We start from the raw sequence: 22,651 nt of genomic DNA on the forward strand, positions 1-22,651 counted from the left end.
GAGTATATATTTTGAAAATTTTTACATGCATTTGCATGTATATATTTATATTAATATAATTTATATTATATATAAATCTATTTAATATGTAAACATAACATATTTTTTAGAAATGTATACATGCATGTGTGTGTATTTATATATACATAATAAATTTACACAGCAAACACACATATATTATATAAACAACAACTTTTATTTTGGATGCAATTAATCATTTGACAGCACTAATTAGTACCTAAAGTCTTGAAAGCTGTGATCCTTTTTTTTTTTCCTGAGAGTGTAGATTGAGTTTTAATGGTTTCAGTATTCTGAGAGCAGGAACGCAGCGTCATTACAAGCACCTGTTGAAAAGCTTTCATTCTCTGTTTGCTTCCCGTAATGTCTTGAATCCAATCAAGGCTATATCTCGGTTTTGAATTTCTGTCATAGTCAAATTATTTCGAAAGGAGAAAAGGGAGGAGAAAAGAAAGGAGAAAATTTAGTACAGAGATGTAAATATTTAATTTGATTATGAAACTTTGCTCAGTTATATAAGGCATCGTTTAATCTGATCATGGTTTGATCGTGATTTAATTTCATTCATTTTTTATTACATTTTAAAATTATTTTGTTTGATTGATACAATTAAGTATTGATATTTCGAGCTTTTTTATTTGTTTGTTTGTATGTATGTGTTTTGTGTTGTTTTGTATATGTACGTACACTCTAGTTACAATGCAGCACTGGACAATGTAAAAACATTCCAAATGTATGATATCTTGTCAGTATCGTACACTGTCTGCTACAATCAACGGCACAAACCTATAAGAACACTGTTTATGGTATCTTTCTATTATGTTGTGTTTTGTTATAGTTCCAGTTTGCTATGTAGCCTAGATAAAGACAGCCTTCTGTTTTGTCATGTTTCATTGCTTCATTGTGTATCTTAGTTTTGGGTTTATATTTTTGGTTATCTGCTAAACCAATCATCACAGCATGTTTTATAAAACATGCCCAGAAAATAAAGTGCAGTGTGTTTCAATGCTTGTGATTAACGCTCACACCTTGCATGAGACCTTGCTTTTGTTTTCCACTACAAAAGAATAAGAAAAATAGAGGATATCAGTCAATGCACACAATATAACAAGAATCCATTGTTGTATTCTCCTGTAGTTTACCTCTGGAGGAATGATCAGGTAGAGCATCTTCTCTAGGACACTCTGAAGGACTGTGCATTTCCTTTATTTTATTTTCCTGTTGTTCTTACACATTCATCCCTCAGCACCTCTCTGTTCTCTTCATATCTCCCTCTCTTTTGCTGCAGGATTGTGTAAAGGCCGAGGAGCTGGAGCGACTGAGAGAAGAGCAACTCAAGGACAAGGTCTCTCAACAATCCACTGCTTATTAGCTTCTAAGCAATGCTTTCCTCACCGCAGTTAAGTGCCAGTCATAACCTTGCCATAGTTTGAATTAGAGCTGCAGCCGCACGTGTTAGACACTTAACACCAAGACCCCACGCGCACGCCTACACAATCACCAGTGATCAAAACAACATCTAATATTATGACTGGCCCTAAAATAAAATCTAATGTTAATGTGCTGCAGGGGCCTGATCTCAGCATCAGGAGTTACAGCTGACGCCAGTCACCACTCAACAGGCCACTATTGAAAAGCTGCAAAACGACATATTTTCTAAAACAACTAGTCAAGAAGGTCTCTCTTCCTAAAATATAAAGGCAACTATATATGTTTATTTATACTGTAAATATAAATATAAATATCTATACTAATATATGTGTGTGTGTGTAAATAGAATAAAATATATGATATCTTTAGATAGAATAATTTGTACCTACTATTTAAAATAAATATTATATTATATTATATTATATTTATTATATTATAAAATATTGTATTTCTTTTTTTATTTTATTTTATTTTTCACAGTTTTTCCCCAACAACATTTTGTGGCTTTTTGGTAGTAACAATACTAATAAAATATATAAATAAGAAAATTGACTAAATAAAAATAATAATATAGTATTATATATAATAATATTAAATAGTTTATTACAGTTTACATAGTTAACTAACCTCACTAATTGACCATTCTGACGCTGAAGCGTGAAGCAGACTTTAGGTGTAAGGGATAGTTCACCCAAAAATGACATTTCTGTCATTAATTACTCACCCTCATGTCGTTTTAAACCCATACGCCCTCCATTCATCTTCGGAACACAAATTAAGATATTTTTTGATGAATCTTGAGAGCTCTCTGACCCTCTCATAGACAGCAATGTAATTACCACGATCAAGGTCCAGAAACGTAGCAAGGAGATCGGTAAAATAATCCATGTGACATCAGGGGTCCAACCGTAATTTTACAAAGCTACGAGAATACTTTTTGTATGCAAAGAAAACTAAAATGACGACTTTATTCAACATTTCGTCTCCTCCACGTCACCCTGGTGCCATTTTGGAGAGTATCCACTGAATGTAAACAGCGTATACTGTTCTGTGTCAGCTGCGTCACGCGGATATGTTGTTTTCGTTCAGATCAAAGCATAAATGACGTAGAAAACATAAGGCGCAGCTGACACAGAACAGCATACGCTGTTTACGTTCAGCGGATACTCTCCAAAATGACGCTAGGGTGATGCGGAGACGAATTGTTAAATAAAGTTGTTATGTTTTTTTTCTGTGCGTACAAAAAGTATTCTTGTAACTTTTTAAAATTACAGTTGAACCCCTGATGTCACATTGATTATTTTACCGATCTCCTTGCTACTTTCTGGACCTTGATCGTGGTAATTACATTGCTGTCTATGGGAGGGTCAGAGAGCTCTCAGAATGCATCAAAAATATCTTAATTTGTGTTCCGAAGATGAACAGAGGTCGTACGGGTTTAGAACGACATGAGGGTGAGTAATTTATGACCGAATTTTCATTTTTGTATGAACTATGTTTTATTTTCAACGTTCTACGGATACATTCAAATGTTCAAATGGATACATTTGGCCCATCTAGTGGAGCTTTCTTTTTAATCACTCAAATCACTTGTGTTGCTGTCCACACACAAGCCGGACAGACTGTGAATGTCACAGACAGTGGAGTTGGAGAAAATGTGGACAAGAGAAGCATACTTTAGGTAGGCTGGACCCGTGTTTGGGTGAGGGTAACCTGAGGGCGAGCGCTCAGATGCTCTTGTTTTTACAGTGTGGCCTCCATGAGCTTTGAGACCTCCGTAAAGCAGCTGCTTCAAAGTGCAACCAACCGCCATTTACCACTGCGTTTTCCTCTGCTCCTCGGACAAGATTACTTTCCAAACAGAGTGCAGAAAGCTTGATTAATAAAGGGGTCCACCGAGGTGCCCGCCACAGTATATGTTCACACTTACTTACGCTCATTTCATTCGCATGGACTTTTATGAGCTGAACCTTTCACCACAGGAGTCCATCGGTTCATAAATAAAGCACAGCTCTTTGAGACGATGTCTGGGAAAACTCATTTAAAGATTCTAGATGGTATGTTTAAGAGTTGATGGACAAGGTCACTTCTAAACTAACTTCTGTGTATGTGTATGGGCATCCTCATGTGATGCAACATTCATTAAAAGATGTATGTAAATATAGAATGTCTTACTGAGGATTCTGGCTAAGGCTTCTGCATATATATTTGTGACTAAAGCTGTGATGGTCATGCTGTATATGGTTTTGATATATCTTCAGCTCAGTTTATTGGCTTTCTTGCTACTTTTATGTGTGTGTACAGTGAGAGAATTCAAACTTGAGTTTCTCACTTGAGCACCATGGCTCAATGTCTCAGCACACGTAACTGGACCAAAGCTCAAACAGAGTAGATATGTTTCTAAACTGGAGACAGCAAGTCAGTCTACAGTGTAAAAAAAAAAAAACAGCAAAAATATACATTTTAGTGCAGGAGCCGATATTTACATATGGCCAAAGAAAGATGAAATTCTGATATCAAATTCATATAAATATAAGTTGTCACTCGATATCTTCCAAAACTGTCTTAGTCAAATGATATTTAAATGCTTAGTTTTATGATCAAAACTCTGTAGTTTCAAACATATAATGCAATGCCATACAGTAATGACTGACAGATGTACAAATAAACGTTCATTGTTCATCAAAAGCCTGATGTCTCATGTTTGATACTCATATTTTAACACGATATAAATAATAATAATAATGTATGGATAATCAAGTAAACCTAAGTTACTACTTCAGTCAAGTGTTTATCTTGAAATATTACTAACAATAAAAAGTTATTCTTATGTTTACTTCATAAAAATTACATTTCAAAACATTTCACAGCAAAAAACAAACAAAAAAACAAGTGTACCACAACCTGGAGGTGGAGTATTTTGATCATGTTAATAATTTGTAGGCCTTAGAAATTTGCATTTCAAATATGATACAGTATCCTTAATAGGGTTAAAATTAATGGCACTTGGTTTGATATTTTCATATCTAATCCAATAACATTTATGCATTTGGCTAAATTTTCCAAATATGTTTTGTGGCCACTGTACATGCATGTATGAAGCTTCCTTTACATGTGTGCGTAGGTCAGGCATCAAGAAGAGCTGATCACAGAGCTGCAGAAAGAGCTGGGAAAGGCTGGATTTGACCAGAAGGAGAAAGAGCTTAAGGAATGGAAAGAGTGCTGGTACTCCGTCTCAGAGAGCCTCCGGCACGCACACACACAGCTCCAGCAGGCCCAGGACAGCCTGGAAATACAGCAGGAGAAGAACCACAGCCTGCAGGATGATGTGGATAAACTTCGTACTGCGGTGAGGACAGATGACAAAACATTAGAATTAAAGGATAAAGGTCAAAGGTCAAAATTAGAGTCAATCGATTCACATATTTAACAGAAGCTCTGTTAATATGCATGTGTGATTAGTCTAAACAGTAGTCTAAGCAGTTATCATTTTATATTAAATATATATAAATAGAATGGTGTTTGTCACGGTTCTGCTGGTGTGCCCTAGTTGGCCACCAGATGTCACTGTGTGTTTTGAGCACATGGCTTGTTGTTTGTTGTTGGTGCCATGTGCTCTCCTGTCTATTGTCTGACTATCCCTTTTGTTATCTCATTAGTGTTTTAGTTACTCCACCTGTGTCTCCCTCATACCCTCCTCATTTGTCTCCCTATTTATTCTCCTTGTGTCTGCAGTCCTGTGCTGGTTCGTTGTTTAATGTTATGTCTCAGAATATTGTCGGATGTGTGTATGTTCCTCTTGCCTTGCCCTATCTTGGCCTGCCTGCCCGTTCTTCTTCCTCGGGGTAGTTTTTGTTGTAGTTTTGTTTATTTTTTACTATTAATAAATGCCCTTATCTTCCTGCATTTGAGTCCTCGCCTCATCTGTCCACATGGTCCGTGACAGAATGAACCTGCCAACTGAGGACTCAGCGGAAGATGGGCTCACTCCATCTACCAGCCTCCACTATCTGCAGCCCCCTCTACCAACGCATGCTTAAGGTAGCAGCATTGAGTTCCCTCCGTCAACGGGGGACTGACATGAGGGAATTCGCGATGGAGTTCAAGAGTGTGCTGTGGAGGGGCTGCACTACAATGAGGCGGCTCTCAAGGACCTTCTGAATTATGCCCTTGATAAGCCCCTCAATTGGTGGAGGATGAAAGGGCTGGATCACCTGATGTTTGTGGGGTTCGTAAACTACCTAGCTCGTCAGGGGAACCCTCCAGCCAAGGAGGCTGCAGCGCCCCCCAATGGCGGCCGAGGAGGCTGCAGCTACCCCAGTGGCGGCTGATGAGGCTGCAACGCTCCCAGCGGTGCCTGATGAGACTGCAGCGCCTGCAGTGGCGGCTGACGAAGCTGTAGCGTGCCCCCAGAGGCAGCCGATGAAGCTGCAGTGCCACACTCTCAGAAACGGAGGAGGAAGAAGACTTCTTCTGTCCTTCAAGGCCATCCCAGAGCCGCCCAAGCTTCTTGCCCTGCCAGCTCTACCCTTGATACCGGCTCCCCCCATGTGTCTTGCCCTGCTGGCGCCGCCCAGACTCCTTGCCCTGCCGGCGCCTCCCAAGCTCCTTGCCCTGCCGGTGCCACCCAAGTTCCTTGCCCTGCCAGAGTCTGCTCCAGTCCAGGAGCCCTCAAAGTCCGCTCCAGAGCCCGCTCCAGTCCAGGACCCCTTAGAGTCCAGTCCAGGATCCCCCAGAGCCCACTCCAGTCCAGGAACCTTCAGAATCCGCTCTGGAGCCTGCTCCAGCCCAGGAGCTCTCAGAATTCGCTCAAGAACCTGCTACAGTCCAGGAGCCTTCAGAGCCCACTCCAGAGCCTGCTCCAGCCCAGGAGCTCTCAGAATCCGCTCAAGAACCTGCTACAGTCCAGGAGCCTTCAGAGCCCACTCCAGAGCCTGATCTGGAATCCACTCCTTAAAGGGGGGGTTCTGTCACGGTTCTGCTGGTGTGCCCTGGTTGGCCACCAGATGTCACTGTGTGTTTTGAGCACATGGCTTGTTGTTTGTTGTTGGTGCCATGTGTTCTCCTGTCTTTTGTCTGACCTCGCCCATCTTGTTATCTCATTAGTGTTTTAGTTACTCCACCTGTGTCTCCCTCGTTACCCTCCTCGTTTGTCTCCCTATTTATTCTCCTTGTGTCTGCAGTCCTGTGCTGGTTCGTTGTTTAATGTTATGTCTCAGAATATTGTCAGATGTGTGTATGTTTCTCTTGCCTTGCCCTGTCTTGGCCTGCCTGCCTGTTCTTCCCCCTCGGGGTAGTATTTGTTGTAGTTTTGGTTATTTTTTTACTATTAATAAATGCCTTTATCTTCCTGCATTTGAGTCCTCGCCTCATCTCTCCACACGGTCCGTGACAGTTTGCAACATATTTATTTAACTGCATGCTTTACCTGTTAAAATACTAGGAAAAATGTAAGAAGGAAAATGAGACAGGGAGGTTATAGATATAAAGACATAAAGAATGGGGGGAAGTGAAGAGCTGTTAGAAGATAGGTACTGGTGGAAAAACTGGAAGGAGATAAATGAGGAAGAACAGGGTGCGTGTGGATGGCTAGAGGTCAATAGGTCTCCTGACTTTGACCCCGTGACCTCTCCTCATTCACACATCAGCACACTGGGGGCCAATTAAGCTGAGCTCCACACTAGTGTGCAATCAACAGTATAGGAGATGAGACCAGTACAGGAAATGAGCTTTTTGAGCGCCGCCCCTTCCCTCCACACACACTTTTACTCACAATAATACATTTAGTGTATATAAGCACAGGGTTTTTAATCATCAGTTTGCACCTACACAAAATATCTTTGCACTTTAATAGAGGAAAGAAACGGAAGAAAAACAGTAAATTTTTGATTGCCAGTAAGTAAGAGATTTCATTCAATTTGCTAACAATTACAGGCTTATACTAAGCCTGATACTCCATTTAATTTGTTTAGTTTGCATGTTAATATTAATGTTTTTTTATATCATCATTATAATTAAAATGTCATAACTTGATTGTCCAGTGAAACGACAGACTTGTCTCTTATGACGTATGCCAGACTTCTTCAATCATTTCATACACTTAAACCATGCCCCTTTCTTCTAATTGACTGCAAGCTTGCATTCAGATCTGCTTCCATCCAATCAACAGCCAGTGGAGAGAACCAAGTCCCCACCCTGCATAATCCATTTCACTCAGATGTTTGTCACAATATGGAAAAGATTTGTTTCTTCTTCCATTACATGATGATTTAAATGTTATACTGTCAAATAATTCTGTCCATAATTTTACTGAGTAATATTTAAAAGTGCAATATGCAGTTTCTGCACTACTAGCGGAATTACAAATCTAAAGAATATTTTCAAACAACCTTTGCCAATGCCCCTTACAATCACCACATCCTTAAGATTATTCTTATCCTTACAATAGCTTACTTTTTTATCTGGGGCTCGACAGTAAAGAGCTAACTGTGGAAAAACTTCTCAATGGAAACCAGTCCAAATTCTTACAAAATATTTCAAGGACCCCTGCTACTCCAATTTGTGTTGTGTTGTGTCTTCCTTTATGATTACTGTAGGTAATTTGATTAGACTGCTTTATATCCTACATCCACTTACAGAAAGATGCTAGAATCATGTTTTATTTGAAGTTGGATCATTGTGTTTGGAATAAAGGGGGGAATGGTACTTTAGCATTTCCAATAATAACAGACGAAGTGGTTTGAGCCCACGTTATCCAATTTGCCATTTAATGTGAGATAGGCTGCTGCTCGCTACCTAAAAATTGAACCATTTCCTTAAATCGGCAATTTGCCCTGCTTCCAGGATGCATAGAGCACAGAAATGATGGAACTTCATATTCCAGTACTGTCTTTATATAGAAACAGAAGATGATTTTTGTTTGTTTTCCTTTCTTTGTTTTGATTGGATTGAACCCTGCTGTTTTTAACTGACGCCTGCTCAGGGTCTGTCAGATGGGTCAATGTGAGGACAAACTGCAAGATTTGAGCCAGGAAACTGGACCGCAAGGACATGAGCAGCAAACTACAGTTCTTCACACACACATTATTACACAGTAATATTGTTGTAATTATATAGTTGACATAAATATTATTATCATTTCAGATAACTATTTTCTGTTTGAATGTATTGCAAAATGTAATTTATTCCTGTGATGCAAAGCTGGGTTACACTTTATTTTAAGGTGTCCTTGTTACAGTGTAATTATACATTTAAGTACTGAGTAATATTAATTAACTACACATACTTTCTATATGGTTAGGTTTTGGAGTTAGGGTTTACTTCCATGTAATTATGCATAATTTATTGTTGTTATTATTATAGTACGTACATGTAACATATAATAAGGACACTTTAAAATAAAGTGTTACCCAAAGCTAAATTATCAGCATCATTACTCCAGTCTTCAGTTTCACATGATCCTTCAGAAATCATTCTAATGTGCTGATTTGCTAATCAAGAAACATTTCTGATTATTATCCATTTTGAAAATAGTTTTTTTTCTGCTTATTTTTCCAGAAACTATGATTTACTTTCATTTTTCACCATTATTTGATGAATAGAAAGGTCAAAAGGTCTTTTGCAACAGTGCCTGTACTGTCACTTTTTGTCAATTCAGTGCATCCTGGCTGAATAAAATTTTTAATAAAGAATGCGTGTGTATATGCATACAGTATATATAAATATTTTAGGCGAAATTGAATGTATTTATCCTTTTCATGCATGTTCAGCGTTAAATGAATTATTTATATTTGTAATCAATATTTCAAATCGATATTATAGGCATCGCCCTAGGTTTTGATGCAGAGTTTATACCTTTTCACAAGGGTGTAGGAATCTGAAAATTGTGGAGGGGCAACTAATCATCTTGGCTCATGAATATCAAATGCACAACAGTCATCCAGTCCGTGATTTTCTGTAAGGCAGACATTGGTTATTAGATGTTAACCATAGCTGTTTACCACTTTGCCATTGCTAAGGTTTGACAGCAGCTAACCGGTGTTAATAACCCCATGATCAGCTTGACAAGTGTTTTCTTTCTTATGTTGAAACAAGAAGTTTAGGCCATTTTCAATGCGAGAAAGTACTTTGCAGTTTCTAAAATGTAATTGTTTTCACCACCGTGCCTTTTCGTGTTTTGCTTTTATCAGTTTTGCTCCAGCTTTATTGATTGTTTATCCAGTAGTCTGCTGCTCAATTGGAATATACAAGCAGCAAGCAGGTCTAGATCAGAGACGGACTGAGTTTAAGACTGATCCGCATCAATACACCACCTGCTACACCCTCTCCAGCCTCCCATGATCTGCACATCTATAAACACATCCACTGACCTGCATGATGCAACTTAACCTATATTAAGAAACTTTGCATCTCTGTTTCTGTGTATGTGTTTGGACAGCTGGTGGAAGAACAGTCCACAGTCTCCAGGCTACACCGTGAGCTACAGGAAGCAGAACATCAGAGGGATCTCCTGGGCTCCAGAGTAGCTGAGCTGAACTGTGACATCCAGCAGAAAGACTGCAGGCGGCTCGCAGAGCAGGACGAGGTACACCACACCACATACTTTGGTATCTTTGATAGTGTCTGGTAAGGGATCATGTAGAGTAAAAGCTGTGTGTGTGGCAGATGTCCAGTAGAGATGAGACAGTTCTGAGACTGACGGCAGACCTGCGGGCCGCTCAGGTGAATCGGACCGCTGCACAAGAGGAGGTGAGGATCACCTGTCAATCATTTTGCTCACCTTTTGACAGGTATCTGTCTAAACATCATTATTAAAAAGCTTGGGGTCAGATTTTTTAGCGTCAAGTCTGTAATGCTCACCAAAGATGCTTTTATGCAACTGTATTTCAGTTAAAAATAACTGTTTTCTATTTGAATATAATTTTTGTCATGACAACTCTCAGAGGGATTGGCATGGTAATGTACATGACAATGTTAATGTATTTGGTCTTGGCAGAATAGATCTGCTACGCTGCTGCTGCGGCAGAGCAAGTACCGAGACTTGCTACTGCCAATACATCCACAACATGCTGCTGTGAGCATGTAAGAAATATTGCTGCTGCAAATATAACATACATGAAATAACCCCCATATAGCATACATGAATCACCTCGTAGCAGATCTATACAGGTGGAGCTGGGGAAGGTGGAGGGTTTGGGAAGCAAGCTGCAACTGCTATAGCAAGCACTAGTCATATATTTGAATGTTGAGCAGCGAGCTCATTGGCTACCAATACAGGAGAGAACCAATAAGCTGTGCCATGTGATAATGATGTCATTAAGTCAGACTGAGTTAGACCTATCGGACTGCGCCATCTAGAGTTTCATGCCAGAACTCTGTATTTAAAATGTAATTTATTCCTGTGATGCAAAGCTGAATTTCCTGCATCATTACTCCAGTCTTCAGTGTAACATGATCCTTTAGAAATCATTCTAATATTTTGATTTGCTGCTCAAGAAACATTTCTTATTATTAACAGTGTTGAAAACAGTGCTTAAAATGTTTGGAAAGTGTTATTTTTAGATTAGGATATACAGATTTTTTAAATAGGAAATTCAAAAGCATTTATTTGAAATAAAAATATTTTGCAACACTGTAAAAGAAAAAAAGATCTGTGACATTTACAGTACAATACCAGCAGCTGTGGTTGCCAGAACTTTACCATAAAAAAATATGGTAGCGCCATTTTAGGTTTTACAGACTTAACTTAAATTCACAGTAAAAAACAAAAAAATTCATTAACTGATAAATTGATCAAATTCAAATAATCTTTGAATTTTGACACATTGAAAAATACTTTTTTTACATTGAGTAAACTTGGTCAGTCATGCTGTAAGCCAAGGGTTTTGCAGCTTAGCCTCCATTAAGTATCTGTGGTAGAAACAGTAGCCGAGCTTGTAAACATTGTTTCATTTCACCTTGATCATATCAACATTTACTTGTTTAACTCAGGTACATATATAACTCTAGAAGATTTCATCTAAAGGTCTCCGTGGGCCGAATGCGGGCAGGATCAAGGACGCGAGCCGTCCTGTCCATCCGCTCTCACTCACACACTCAGAAGAATAAAGATGGAGCTGACGCCCGGCCCGTCTCCTGCTCGCAGCCAAACTTTTGCATAACCTGTCAATTGAACTAGAAGCTGTTCTGGTTTATTTATACATCTCTGACTGGTCAGTTATTTGTTTGGCAGAGTGTCCTTGTATGTTATAAATGGGACAAACCTGTCACTTCAGTGCTGACTGGGTGTTTTGAGTTCTTTGAGAGATTTTCTTTTTCATATTTATTAATTTATTTTGACTTTTTTCCGAGTGAGCGAGCGGTGAATAATGCATTGGATTCTGCTCCATGTACTGTTTTTGTCATTAGCATTCAGCCCAAGTTATCTTCCGAACTTATGAGTGCCTGTGAAATGTTTGTGATGTTATTTATTTATGTTGCCCTCTCAATTATTCATTTGTTTATTTATTCATGGCAGAACTAACTGCAATTGGAAAATTCATTTTTGCTGAAGGGCACATCCATCCCTCCCCCCACCACCACCACCACACCTCAGTCTGCTCTCCCTCCATCCTGCACATCAGGTTTGTTTGGAACTGCTTCATGTGGCATTTCCTAATACTCAAGGGGAGATGTCATTTTAATCCGAGCAGATGGCTGAATAGACGGGAGAGACAGACACAGAGAGAAAAAGAAAGAGAGTACTCCATCTGAAAAAACTTTGCACTATAAGGGTGATGGGTGCAGGATTATAGCGAGACATTTAATGAAGTTTGATAGACCTTATATATCACGCCTCTGTGCCACAGCCGTGTTTCATGCTGAATTCCCTCAGGCCTCTGTGCTTTCCTGCTTTTTCTGCCCATTCCTTTCCTGCTCTTTTGCCTGCATATGCACACTATATGGACAAACGTATTGGAACACACCTCTTAATTATTGAATTCAGGTGTTTCAGTTAGATCCACTGCCATTGGTGTATAAGATAAGCCAGGGGTTTTCAACCCCCGATAGTTTTGGGGGGCTAAGGTGACAGATAGGGGGCTGAAACCCACCTAAAAAGGGTTTAGAACCGCCCCTGGTATAGCGTGCGTAATTATACTGAAACATAAATATATAACCAGTTTACCTGATTCAATGTGATGGCTGAGCCCGTTTCTGAGATAACAACATGCCAATCCGTGGTTGGATTTCTGACACGGCTAATCGTAAATCATCTTACTGTCAATAAGCGTGACCAGGGTTGCCAGGTTTTCACAAGAAAACCCGCCTAATTGCTACTCAAAACTAGCCCAAAACTACAAAACGGGGCAAGTGTTAAAGTAGCCCAATTCCGCGTGAAAACCGCGGACTTGGCAACACTGAGCGTGACTGATACTCGAGCCAACTCTGCTCTAACTGTCGACTAGCAGTGGGAGTCAGATTGCCCCCTAGTGGATGGCTAAAGATTTGTTAACTCATATTCATAAATTCTCAAGAGAACGTCTCTGAATGACTTAAAACACGTGAGAATGAAAAACGTTCTCGAGGAAGCAGCACTGGCCTGATCGTTAAGATAGTTTTGGGGGGCTAAGGTGACAGATAGGGGGGCTGAAACCCACCTAAAAAGGGTTTAGAACCGCCCCTGGTATAGCGTGCGTAATTATACTGAAACATAAATATATAACCAGTTTACCTGATTCAGAGTGATGGCTGAGCCCGTTTCTGAGATAACAACATGCCAATCCGTGGTTGGATTTCTGACACGGCTAATCGTAAATCATCTTACTGTCAATAAGCGTGACCAGGGTTGCCAGGTTTTCACAAGAAAACCCGCCTAATTGCTACTCAAAACTAGCCCAAAACTACAAAACGCGGCAAGTGTTAAAGTAGCCCAAGCAACCCCACAGGTTAAAAACCCCTGATCTAAGCATGCAGTCTGCATTTGCAAAATGGGATGCCACCATTGCAGTTAGTCAGTTTGTGAAACACAGAGCGGTGTCGCTTAGTGCTGAGGCACATGGTGCGTAAAAGTCGCCAACGCTCTGCTGATTTCAGTAGTTGAAGATTTCCAAACTTCCACTGACCTTAATATCAGCAAAAAAACAAAACAAAACTGTGCAGCGGGAGCTTCATGGAATGGGTTTCCATGGCCAAACAGCTGCATGCAAGCCTCACATCAACAAATACAATGCAAAGCATCAGATGGAGTGGTGTAAAGCATGCCGCCACTGGACTCTGGAGCAGTGGAAACCTGTTCTGTGGAGTAACAGTTTCCACTGAGCTCCTATTTTAATATATTTTAAAATGTGATGTATTCCTATGATGGCAAAGATGAATTTTCATTATTATCAAGGTTGAAAGCAGTTTAATATTTAATATGTTCTGTTTAATATTTTCCTAGAAATTAAATTAAATTAATAGTACTTTTATTCAACAAGGACACATGAAATTTATCAAAAGTGACAGTAAAACATTTATATTGTTACAAATGATATCTATCTCAAATGAACTTTCTACTCATCAAAGAATCCTAAAATATGTTCATGGTTTCTACAAAAATAATTAGCAGCTTAAAAAAGGTTTTCAACTTTGACAATAAGAATGATTTCTGAAGAATCATGTGATGATGATGACTGGAGTAAGAGCTGCTGAAAATTCAGCTTTACCATCACAAGAATAAACAACATTTTAAAATGTATTAGAAAAGTTGTTTTTAATTGTAATGTTATTTCACAATATTACTTTTTTTACTTTATTTTTTTATCAAATAAATGCAGCCTTGGGGAGCATAAGAGACTTCTTTCAAAAGCATTTAAGAATCTTAATTATTCCCCACACACAAGATAAAATATGATCAAAATAGCCATCTTGCTTTACCATAAACTTACAGTTAATATTGTCATTTGTTTGACTGTGGCGTGTTTAGCTGGCAGAGCAGATGCAGCAGGTCATGTCTAGGGAAGAGGAGGTTGTGGCCCTGCAGAAGGAGGTGAGCAGACTTCAGGAGATCCTGAAACAGAGAGAAGAAATGATGGAGAAGAACAAACACAACACAACACTGCTCCAGCGAGAGACAGACTTCCTTTACAGACAGGTAAACATACACACACAAAGTACAAACACACTAAAAATCACAAATTGGCCAGTCTGGGTATTGAGACCTGAGAAAGATCCGGCATAAGCATGAGTTTGGTGGTGTTGTTGTGAAGTGCTTGTGTGTGTGTTTAGCTGAAGGGTGTTTGTGAGGTCTCCGGTGAGCGCACTCACGTGTAATATTTCCTGTCTGCTGCATCGTCAGTCCACACATAGGCATGGAATTCCAATTAACTCCCTTTAATTAGGCCCTCCCTTGCTCATGGCACAGTTCCTTCATTTATTTTAATCTTGTTTATGCACCTTGATTGTTTCACAATATAGATTTTTTTTTAATTAGGGAAGATTGATTAAATTGCATTGATTCTCTGTCCTTATTAAAATGAAACAGCCACCCCCCCACTCTACTCTCTCCAAACCAGTGTTATTTTTCATAATTAGTGCCTGTGCCTTCAGCTTGGCTTTAGGTGTGTGTGTGTGTGTGTGTTATGAAAATAATATTTATCATACTTTATTACAGCATCTGAAAGACTGTTGTAGTGGCAGACACTTTATGATTTAGTGGAAGTTTCATTAAATGGTTGTGTACTATTTATTAGTTGCATTTTCCAACAGAATATGCCCTAAATACATTAAACAAAGCAATACAATAAATGTTTTTGTGTGTTTTGTTTTGTTTTGTTTTGTGTTTATATTCATATATTAACTCAAATTATAAAAATGAACAGAAATATATTACTATTGTAAATTATAATTGTACTGTAAAATAAAAAAAATAATATTTAATGATAATTACAAAAATAATCTTATTTACACTTAAAGTCCTTCATGTCCAAACCCTTGAGCTTCAAACATTTCAAATCCTTGTGCTTTTATTTTGGCGAAATATTGCTAAAATGCTGTAATTTTCTGTCCACAAAAATGTTGGATATTATGCAAATATGTAAATAAAGTAAACTTAACGCGTGTTGCATTCAAAAATGCATGTTAAACTCAAGCACAAGTGTTTACTGCAAACCGAGCTTCTCTGAGACTGATTGTTTCATGCAGCCACATTCATTTATTAAAATTTTACATTCAGTATAGTTAATTATTAACTTTTCATCAACAAAATCTGACCTAGGCTACGTTTACACGACAACGATGTAGTCAAAAACGGAAAAGTTTTTCCCTTGCGTTTTAAAAAATTTTCACGTGTACACGACAACGTTTTCAAAACAATTTGCGTTTACAGATATCCACGAAAACGGCCAAAAACGCTGTATTACGTATGCCAGGCCTAACAGTGCCGTTTTCAAAAACTTGCACTTTGAAACCCGTTTTAAAAAACATGCGTTTTCAGTCCCCAAAACGCCGTTGTCGTGTAAACGAACAGGCAAAACGAATAAAAAGTTTCCCGTTTTTGGCTGAAAACGTTTTCGTGCAAACGGCCCCCTAGACAACACCCAGAAAACACCTAGCATGTGCTCAGAAACACCTCAGCAAATACACATCAACCACCAACAAAAGCTTAAGTCCCATTCACACCAAGAACAAAAACTCTAAATATAACCAATAACTATATTAGCATCCACGCCAATGTACAGTAACATTGTGCACACTGAATTTATGTCGTCTATTGCTTTAAATGCTCAAGGTTTTTAAAGTCAGGTGGATTCTGATTGGCTGTTAATGTTTTTTTATCATCCATTAGCTGGAAAAAGAATATTTCTGATTTCTCTGTATCTCTGTTCTCATAGAATTACAATGATCGTTAGAACAAATGTTATAGTCATAGTTATTGTCTTTGGTGTGAACAGGCCTTTAGTGTTATGTTGGCTAGTTTTGCACATCAGGCAACACTGATTTTATGTACAAAATTTGAAAAATGATTTTCTTTCACGGTGGCATTAGATTATTGTAGTAGATGATTGTTATAGCAAACGCTGACTGCTTGTATAACACTTGAAGCCCTCTAGAAGATCCAGTGCTTCTCAACCTCCTGCTGTCTGCTTTACCTGATAAACACTTGATGCTGATCCGTAGAATTTCTAATCATGAAGCTCATCTCAGCTTTTTTAATTTTGATCGATGACTCCGTTTATCCTTTACATAACACATTCCTGTCTCTGTTCTAGCCCTCCACCTCTCTCTGCACCCCTCCGCCTGGTATGAAAATGATATTAGAAACTAAATGAGATTTGAAATTGTGTGTTTGACAAGTGACTTGATGACAGGGTTTTATTGCAGGGCCTGATCCATGGAAATTGTATGCTAATAACACTGCTGGCCAACCGATCTAATATGAAATTAATCAGTGGTGGAAAAGAGCGAGTGAGCTCCATAAAAAGTGTGTCTACCCTCCTCTCTCTCTGTCTGTCTGAGTCTCATCTGAAATAGCCACAGGCTGTTGTCTGTGTGATGAGTTTGTGACTGAAATAGGGACTTAGAAAATTAGACTGAGCTTAGCACTGATTCATGCTGTAACGCCGCCACGCGACACACTGCTGTCAACTCCTTCCAAGGACTCATCAAGGTGCGCCGGAGTAATTTTTTGTTTATGTTGGTTTGGCCCATATGTCATCTTGGACGTATACTGACACCTAGAGGTGTGAATGCAATATCATGTGAAAGTTTTCAGTTGCTGATGCCATTGATGTAGACATGCAATATTCACAGTCAGCCATTGTTGATTTATTCTGTATGAGAAAGTGTCCAAACGAGGAAGTACAGAGATAAAGCCAGTAGAATTGGTGGTAGATAGCTGGTAATGTGAACATGTCTGCCCAGATTAGGCAACCGACTCCACGTAGAATAAAACATATTTTAGGCTACTGATACAAATGGAGTCTTCATCTCATTTTTCAAAACTCCTATTAATTTCTATATTTGCCAGCTTTTCTAAAAGCTTCATTCATCTGTCTCAAAAATTGCAACAATATAGGAATAATGGATAGGGAATATGAAGTCAACTATACAGTAATACAGAAATGTATAGTCAAGCATAAAGACTACATTTTATAGTATAATATAATATATTATTATATAATATAATAATTATTACTGATTGTTATTATTATTAATATTATTAATATTCACAAAAAGTAGACTCTTTATAGAATGATAATAATAATGCATTATTATTATTATTATTATTGTTGGAATAATGGGATAGAAAGTCAACTATTATATATATATATATAAGTATTACTGATTATTGTTATTATTATTCATGAAAATAATTTTTCTTTATAGAACGACAATAGTAAAACATTATTAATATTATAAATAACAATTATCATCATCGTCATTATCATCATTATCATCAACTATACAGTGATACAGAAATCTGTAATCAAGCATAAAGAGTCTACATTGCATTAATAATATAATATAATAATTATTCATGAAAAGTAGAGTATTGATATAATAATAGTAATAATATAATACATTATTATTATTGTTGTTGTTGTTAATGTTGCTTGAATTAATAAATAATAATAATAATAATAATGTAAAGTAGACTCTTAATATATAAGAAGAGCAATAAGAAGAATAGTATTATACATTATTTATTTATTTAGAATGCATTGCCAGGCTGACTAAATGAAAACCTTATAGAAGTTCCATTGTCTCATGATTAACTTTATATTTGGAATTATGTTCAAACTGATCCCAAAATGTTTTATTAGCTAGCAAATAATAATAATAATAATAATAATAATAAATAAGAACCACCTTTTAACTGTACAGTTTTCTACGATTTTGATTCCTGTTTTTGCATCTATATGCCATAACTTTGACTCATTTATAAAGTCTGCATCAATGCGCTTTTTTTGTGCCACAACTGCAGTGTAAATCAATTTAGTTGACCAATCAGACAGCCTCAAAAAGTCTCAAATGTCCACATTTTTCTTGTGGTTGTCAAGCCTCGCCTTGCCTTTATCACCTTTTACTAGTTTACATCAACTTAAGGAACTTTTATATTCTCTCCTTCTCTCTGCTTGCTTGCTTCATTTATCCCATTCATCTGTCAGCGGTTTTCCCATGTGCATGTCCATGTTGCTCCTCCCGGCTCGATTCCGAGAAAACAGAAGCGTAGGTGAATCACTAATAGAGTCATTATCAGCTTCCACTCTTTTAAAACAACACAATTAGCGGTGTAGTCTTAATGATGCTTGCAAGGGAAGTTAGGTGCACCGAGGAGACTCCATCCAGGGCCTTCACCAAGCCCAATAAATCACGCAAGTTAACTCACAGAACTAATATACCGCATGTGTGCGCGCGCAGTAGTCTGTGTGATTTATTATTTTCACCCTGCAAGACATCTGTTACAGTGCTCCTTATTTTTGTAATGCATCATCAGCCAGGGGAAAAAATAATATTATCCAATCTGGGATCGTCTCTCTCTGGAGTCTAATAATCTAATGTAGAGCTGCTATCAGTGAGGCACCACAGACATGCTTCAGGGAGCAAACAGGCTTCGCTGTTACTGCAGATGTGAGTCTGTAAATATAGAGTAATAATAGGATGCTTGTGACTCTAAATTCGAACTAAATGAGCTGTATTTGAAGTGTACTAATTAAGAGTGCCGTTGTACTGAATATCAGCATGGCTATGATACGAGCACACGGGTAGTTAATTGTAAGTGTGCTGTGAACTAGAAATTAGAAGTAACTTACCAACAATATTTGGCAGGTTTGTATATTTATTTTTTGCTAATAAAAATAGTCCCAAAAGAAGCCAAAGCATCAAGCTTTGCATGTCACCTGTCACCCTGTCCCAGGATTTCACAGAACTTATTTGTGGCCTCAAATTACTAAACTTCCATAGAAATTACTCATAATTCTGCTTTGCTAAAAATACAGAATTGTGTTAGACACAGTAGTTATCACACTATCACTGAATCAGTACAGTATGTAATCAGTAAATATTTGCCCTAATATACATTATATTCTGCATTATATATAGTTATTTAATAGTGTCATTAAAGCTTTAGAAACATGCATTGCATTCCACTCATGTAACATGGAAATGAAAACAGCATTTCTATTACACAGTTTGGAAGCAAACAAGAAAATAGACTAGTGTAGTTTGTGAATTAATAATTTACAAAAATTAAATATTACCCTCTCCTTCATTCAAATAGGCTTGCCTCATGCTTTTCTGTCCTTATAAAACACTTGAATATGAACCTGGTGGTGTTGAAGTCCCAGTGCTTTACAATGGAATTCACTGTGCCAGGACAGATGAACATGTCAAAGTCATCTGCAGCAGCACATAGATAACCTGGAGAGTCTGTGCCGAGAGCTGGAGACGGCCCACAGACAGCAGAGAGACACGGAGGACGAGGTGAGACAGCTCAGCAGACTTCACTTTCACTATATCACAACTTCTGCTTCTATATATAAGTGTTTGTGTGTGCCAGGCCTCCTGCAGGGCGGCAGCTCTCCGCAGTCAGCATGCAGAGTTGATTGAGCTGAAGGCAGGTCTACTGGAGGCTGAGAAACTGGCCACAGACGCAGAGGCCCGACTGCAACCTCTTAGAGAATCCCTCGAGCTCTGCAAACACAAGTACCAGGCCTGCCTCAGCAAGATCGCACAACTAGAGAACACACTGCATGGCCGCGAGGAGGACCTGAAAGAGGCCCACAGTCAGGTTGGTAAAAATTAAACCTGCTTTGCAGCTGTAGGGGCGCAGAGTATACTGATTTTTTACTGTATTTCTTATAATATTAATCCTTATTCTTTCCACTTTCCAACAGAATATCCGTTTCTTTTGTATTGTGTAATAAAATATTCACCATGTTTTTAATAATCGGCCATAACATGATAATTATTTTGAAAAGGTATCACAACAAAGTGCTATGTAGTTGTACTTCTCCTCTAAACCAATACCTTCCAGTGTACCAGAAATTAGAAATGCATTTTTCTTCAGAAATTCATATTTTCATTCAGCAATAAATTGATCAAAAGTGACATTAGAGACATTTATATGGTTAAAGAAGGCTTCAAATAAATGCTGTACTTATGAACTTTCAGTTCATCAACGAATCCAGAAAAAATGTATCCGTTTCCACAAAAATATTAAGCAGCACAACTGTTTTCACCATTTATGATATTACAAAATATTTTTGAGCATCAAATCATCATCAGCGCTGAAGACTGGAGTAATGATGCTGAAATTTCAGCTTTTCACCACAGGAATAAAGTACATTTAAAAATGTATTCAAATACAAAACAATTACTTTAAATAGTTTTTTACTGTATGAAAGAAATGCAACTTTGGTGAGCATAAGAGTCTTCTTTAATGTTAAAAATATCGTACCGAACCCAGACTTTTTTGGTAGTGTGCATACAATGAACCAAATGAAGAAAATCATCAAAGCATCAGTTTTACTGTACTGTACTCGAAAATAACAGCATTACTATAAATACAGGTATTGTATCAGTGTCACATTGTAAAAAATTATGATTTTAACAGTAAAAACGCTACGGTAAAAACCTGTTCATTGGTTAACAGTAAGTTTCCTTACTACTGTAAATACAGTGAATAACTGTAATAGATCTAACCATACATTTAATGTATTTTTACAGTAAAATAATGTTAAATATACAATTTTTGAAAGTTAAACTTTTTTTTTTTTTTTTTTTTACAGTGCAGCAAATACCAAATAGACTTGGTTTATAAAAACAGATCATTAATGAACCTATTTTTTTTAGCTAAACTGAAACTATAAAGTTGTGTATTAAATTACTGAGAGCAGACATCAGTGGTGGTCCTGATATGTTTTTGGCTGATGTTGTTTGTGTCTCGTCAGGTGGCACAGAGGGAAGAGCAGGTCCTCCGTCTGAGGGCTCAGGTTGTAGCTCTGCAGGGGGATCTGCAGGTACACTGCGCCCAGCTGGAGAGTGGAGACGATGCCTTCGCCGCTCTGAGCCAGCAGCTCCGAGACACGCTGGGAGAGCTGGAGCACAGCCGTAAACACAGCCAGGAGTGTGAGCTGCTCATCAGCACTCTCAGAGACACCGCTGCTACCCTTCACCGACAGGTAACCTGACACTAACTAACCCATAGCTTGATTAGCTGCATGTGTTCCTTCATGGTGACCCAAGTAGGATCACACATCTTGGTCATTCATGTCAAACAAATTACGTTAACCATTCAGAATCACTAAACTCAAAGGGAATTAAGGGAATCTGATTGGTTGATTGGTCAATGATGAACAATATCTTCAATGAAAACATTTTTATTATCGATATGCTCAAACTAGATCAACATCATCATCAATATTTAAATAAACAAACAAACAAACAAATAAATAAATAAATAGTGATATTAAGTGTATATATTATGTGTTGTATATGTTGTAATATTGAATGTTACCTTTTTTAATCTTTAATAAAAAAAGAGAAAAGGTATTTACAAATATGATATTATTACCCTGACTTTACTATGTACTTAATTTTTTAAGCTTTGAACAATATTGATATTAGTAATGGGGATGTTTTCATATTTATTTATTTGTTTATTTTTAAAGAAAAAATGAAAGTTAAAAGGTATTTTTATCACACAATAGCATTTATTTGATTTTATTTCATAAATATTCATTCTTGTCTTGTCATAAAAAAGATTTCATCACATGACTTTAATTAAGACAAGTTTTTTTTCAAATATTAAAAAGCTGTAACACAATTTTTGTTCAAATGTATTTCTTCATAGTTTCATACTAATAATTTCTTTATTTTATTTTTAATTTTTTATTATGATATCAGGAGAGTTGTATCACCCTGACGTTTTGCTTTATGTCTCCATGCTCCTCATAGAAGAGGTATATACTATTCATTGCATGTATGAATTGCATTTTTAATGTGTCTTTGAAATAAAATAAAAAAGTTATTAGATCCATCAAAACAATGAGCATCATGCCACTGACCCAGGAATATTACTCCAGAGATATTGATTCAGAAAAGTTGTCTTGCTTCTGAGAAACCACTGTATATTCACACCTGTGAACTATTAAATTGAGTATGAGAAAGGCTGCAGATCTGAACTATGAACACCCCATAATGCAACAGACTTAACATGCTCATCTTTTCCCTAGAGTTGAAT

General features: G+C 37.6%; 1 protein-coding gene across 1 annotated transcript in view; it reads left to right on the forward strand.

Moving 5' to 3' along the window:
- Positions 1 to 22,651, forward strand: part of LOC107738359 (polyamine-modulated factor 1-binding protein 1-like) — a 93,656-nt gene that overhangs the window by 39,350 nt on the left and 31,655 nt on the right. The window contains exons 6-13 of the mRNA XM_016550107.1: positions 1,307 to 1,363; positions 4,574 to 4,798; positions 9,887 to 10,033; positions 10,114 to 10,197; positions 14,393 to 14,560; positions 19,813 to 19,890; positions 19,967 to 20,197; positions 21,360 to 21,590. Of these exons, the coding sequence (XP_016405593.1) occupies positions 1,307 to 1,363; positions 4,574 to 4,798; positions 9,887 to 10,033; positions 10,114 to 10,197; positions 14,393 to 14,560; positions 19,813 to 19,890; positions 19,967 to 20,197; positions 21,360 to 21,590 (1,221 nt within the window). The remainder of the gene's footprint in view (positions 1 to 1,306; positions 1,364 to 4,573; positions 4,799 to 9,886; positions 10,034 to 10,113; positions 10,198 to 14,392; positions 14,561 to 19,812; positions 19,891 to 19,966; positions 20,198 to 21,359; positions 21,591 to 22,651) is intronic.

This window comes from Sinocyclocheilus rhinocerous, unplaced genomic scaffold (assembly GCF_001515625.1).
Source record: "Sinocyclocheilus rhinocerous isolate Xijiao unplaced genomic scaffold, SAMN03320098_v1.1 scaffold1065, whole genome shotgun sequence".
NCBI lineage: Eukaryota > Metazoa > Chordata > Actinopteri > Cypriniformes > Cyprinidae > Sinocyclocheilus > Sinocyclocheilus rhinocerous.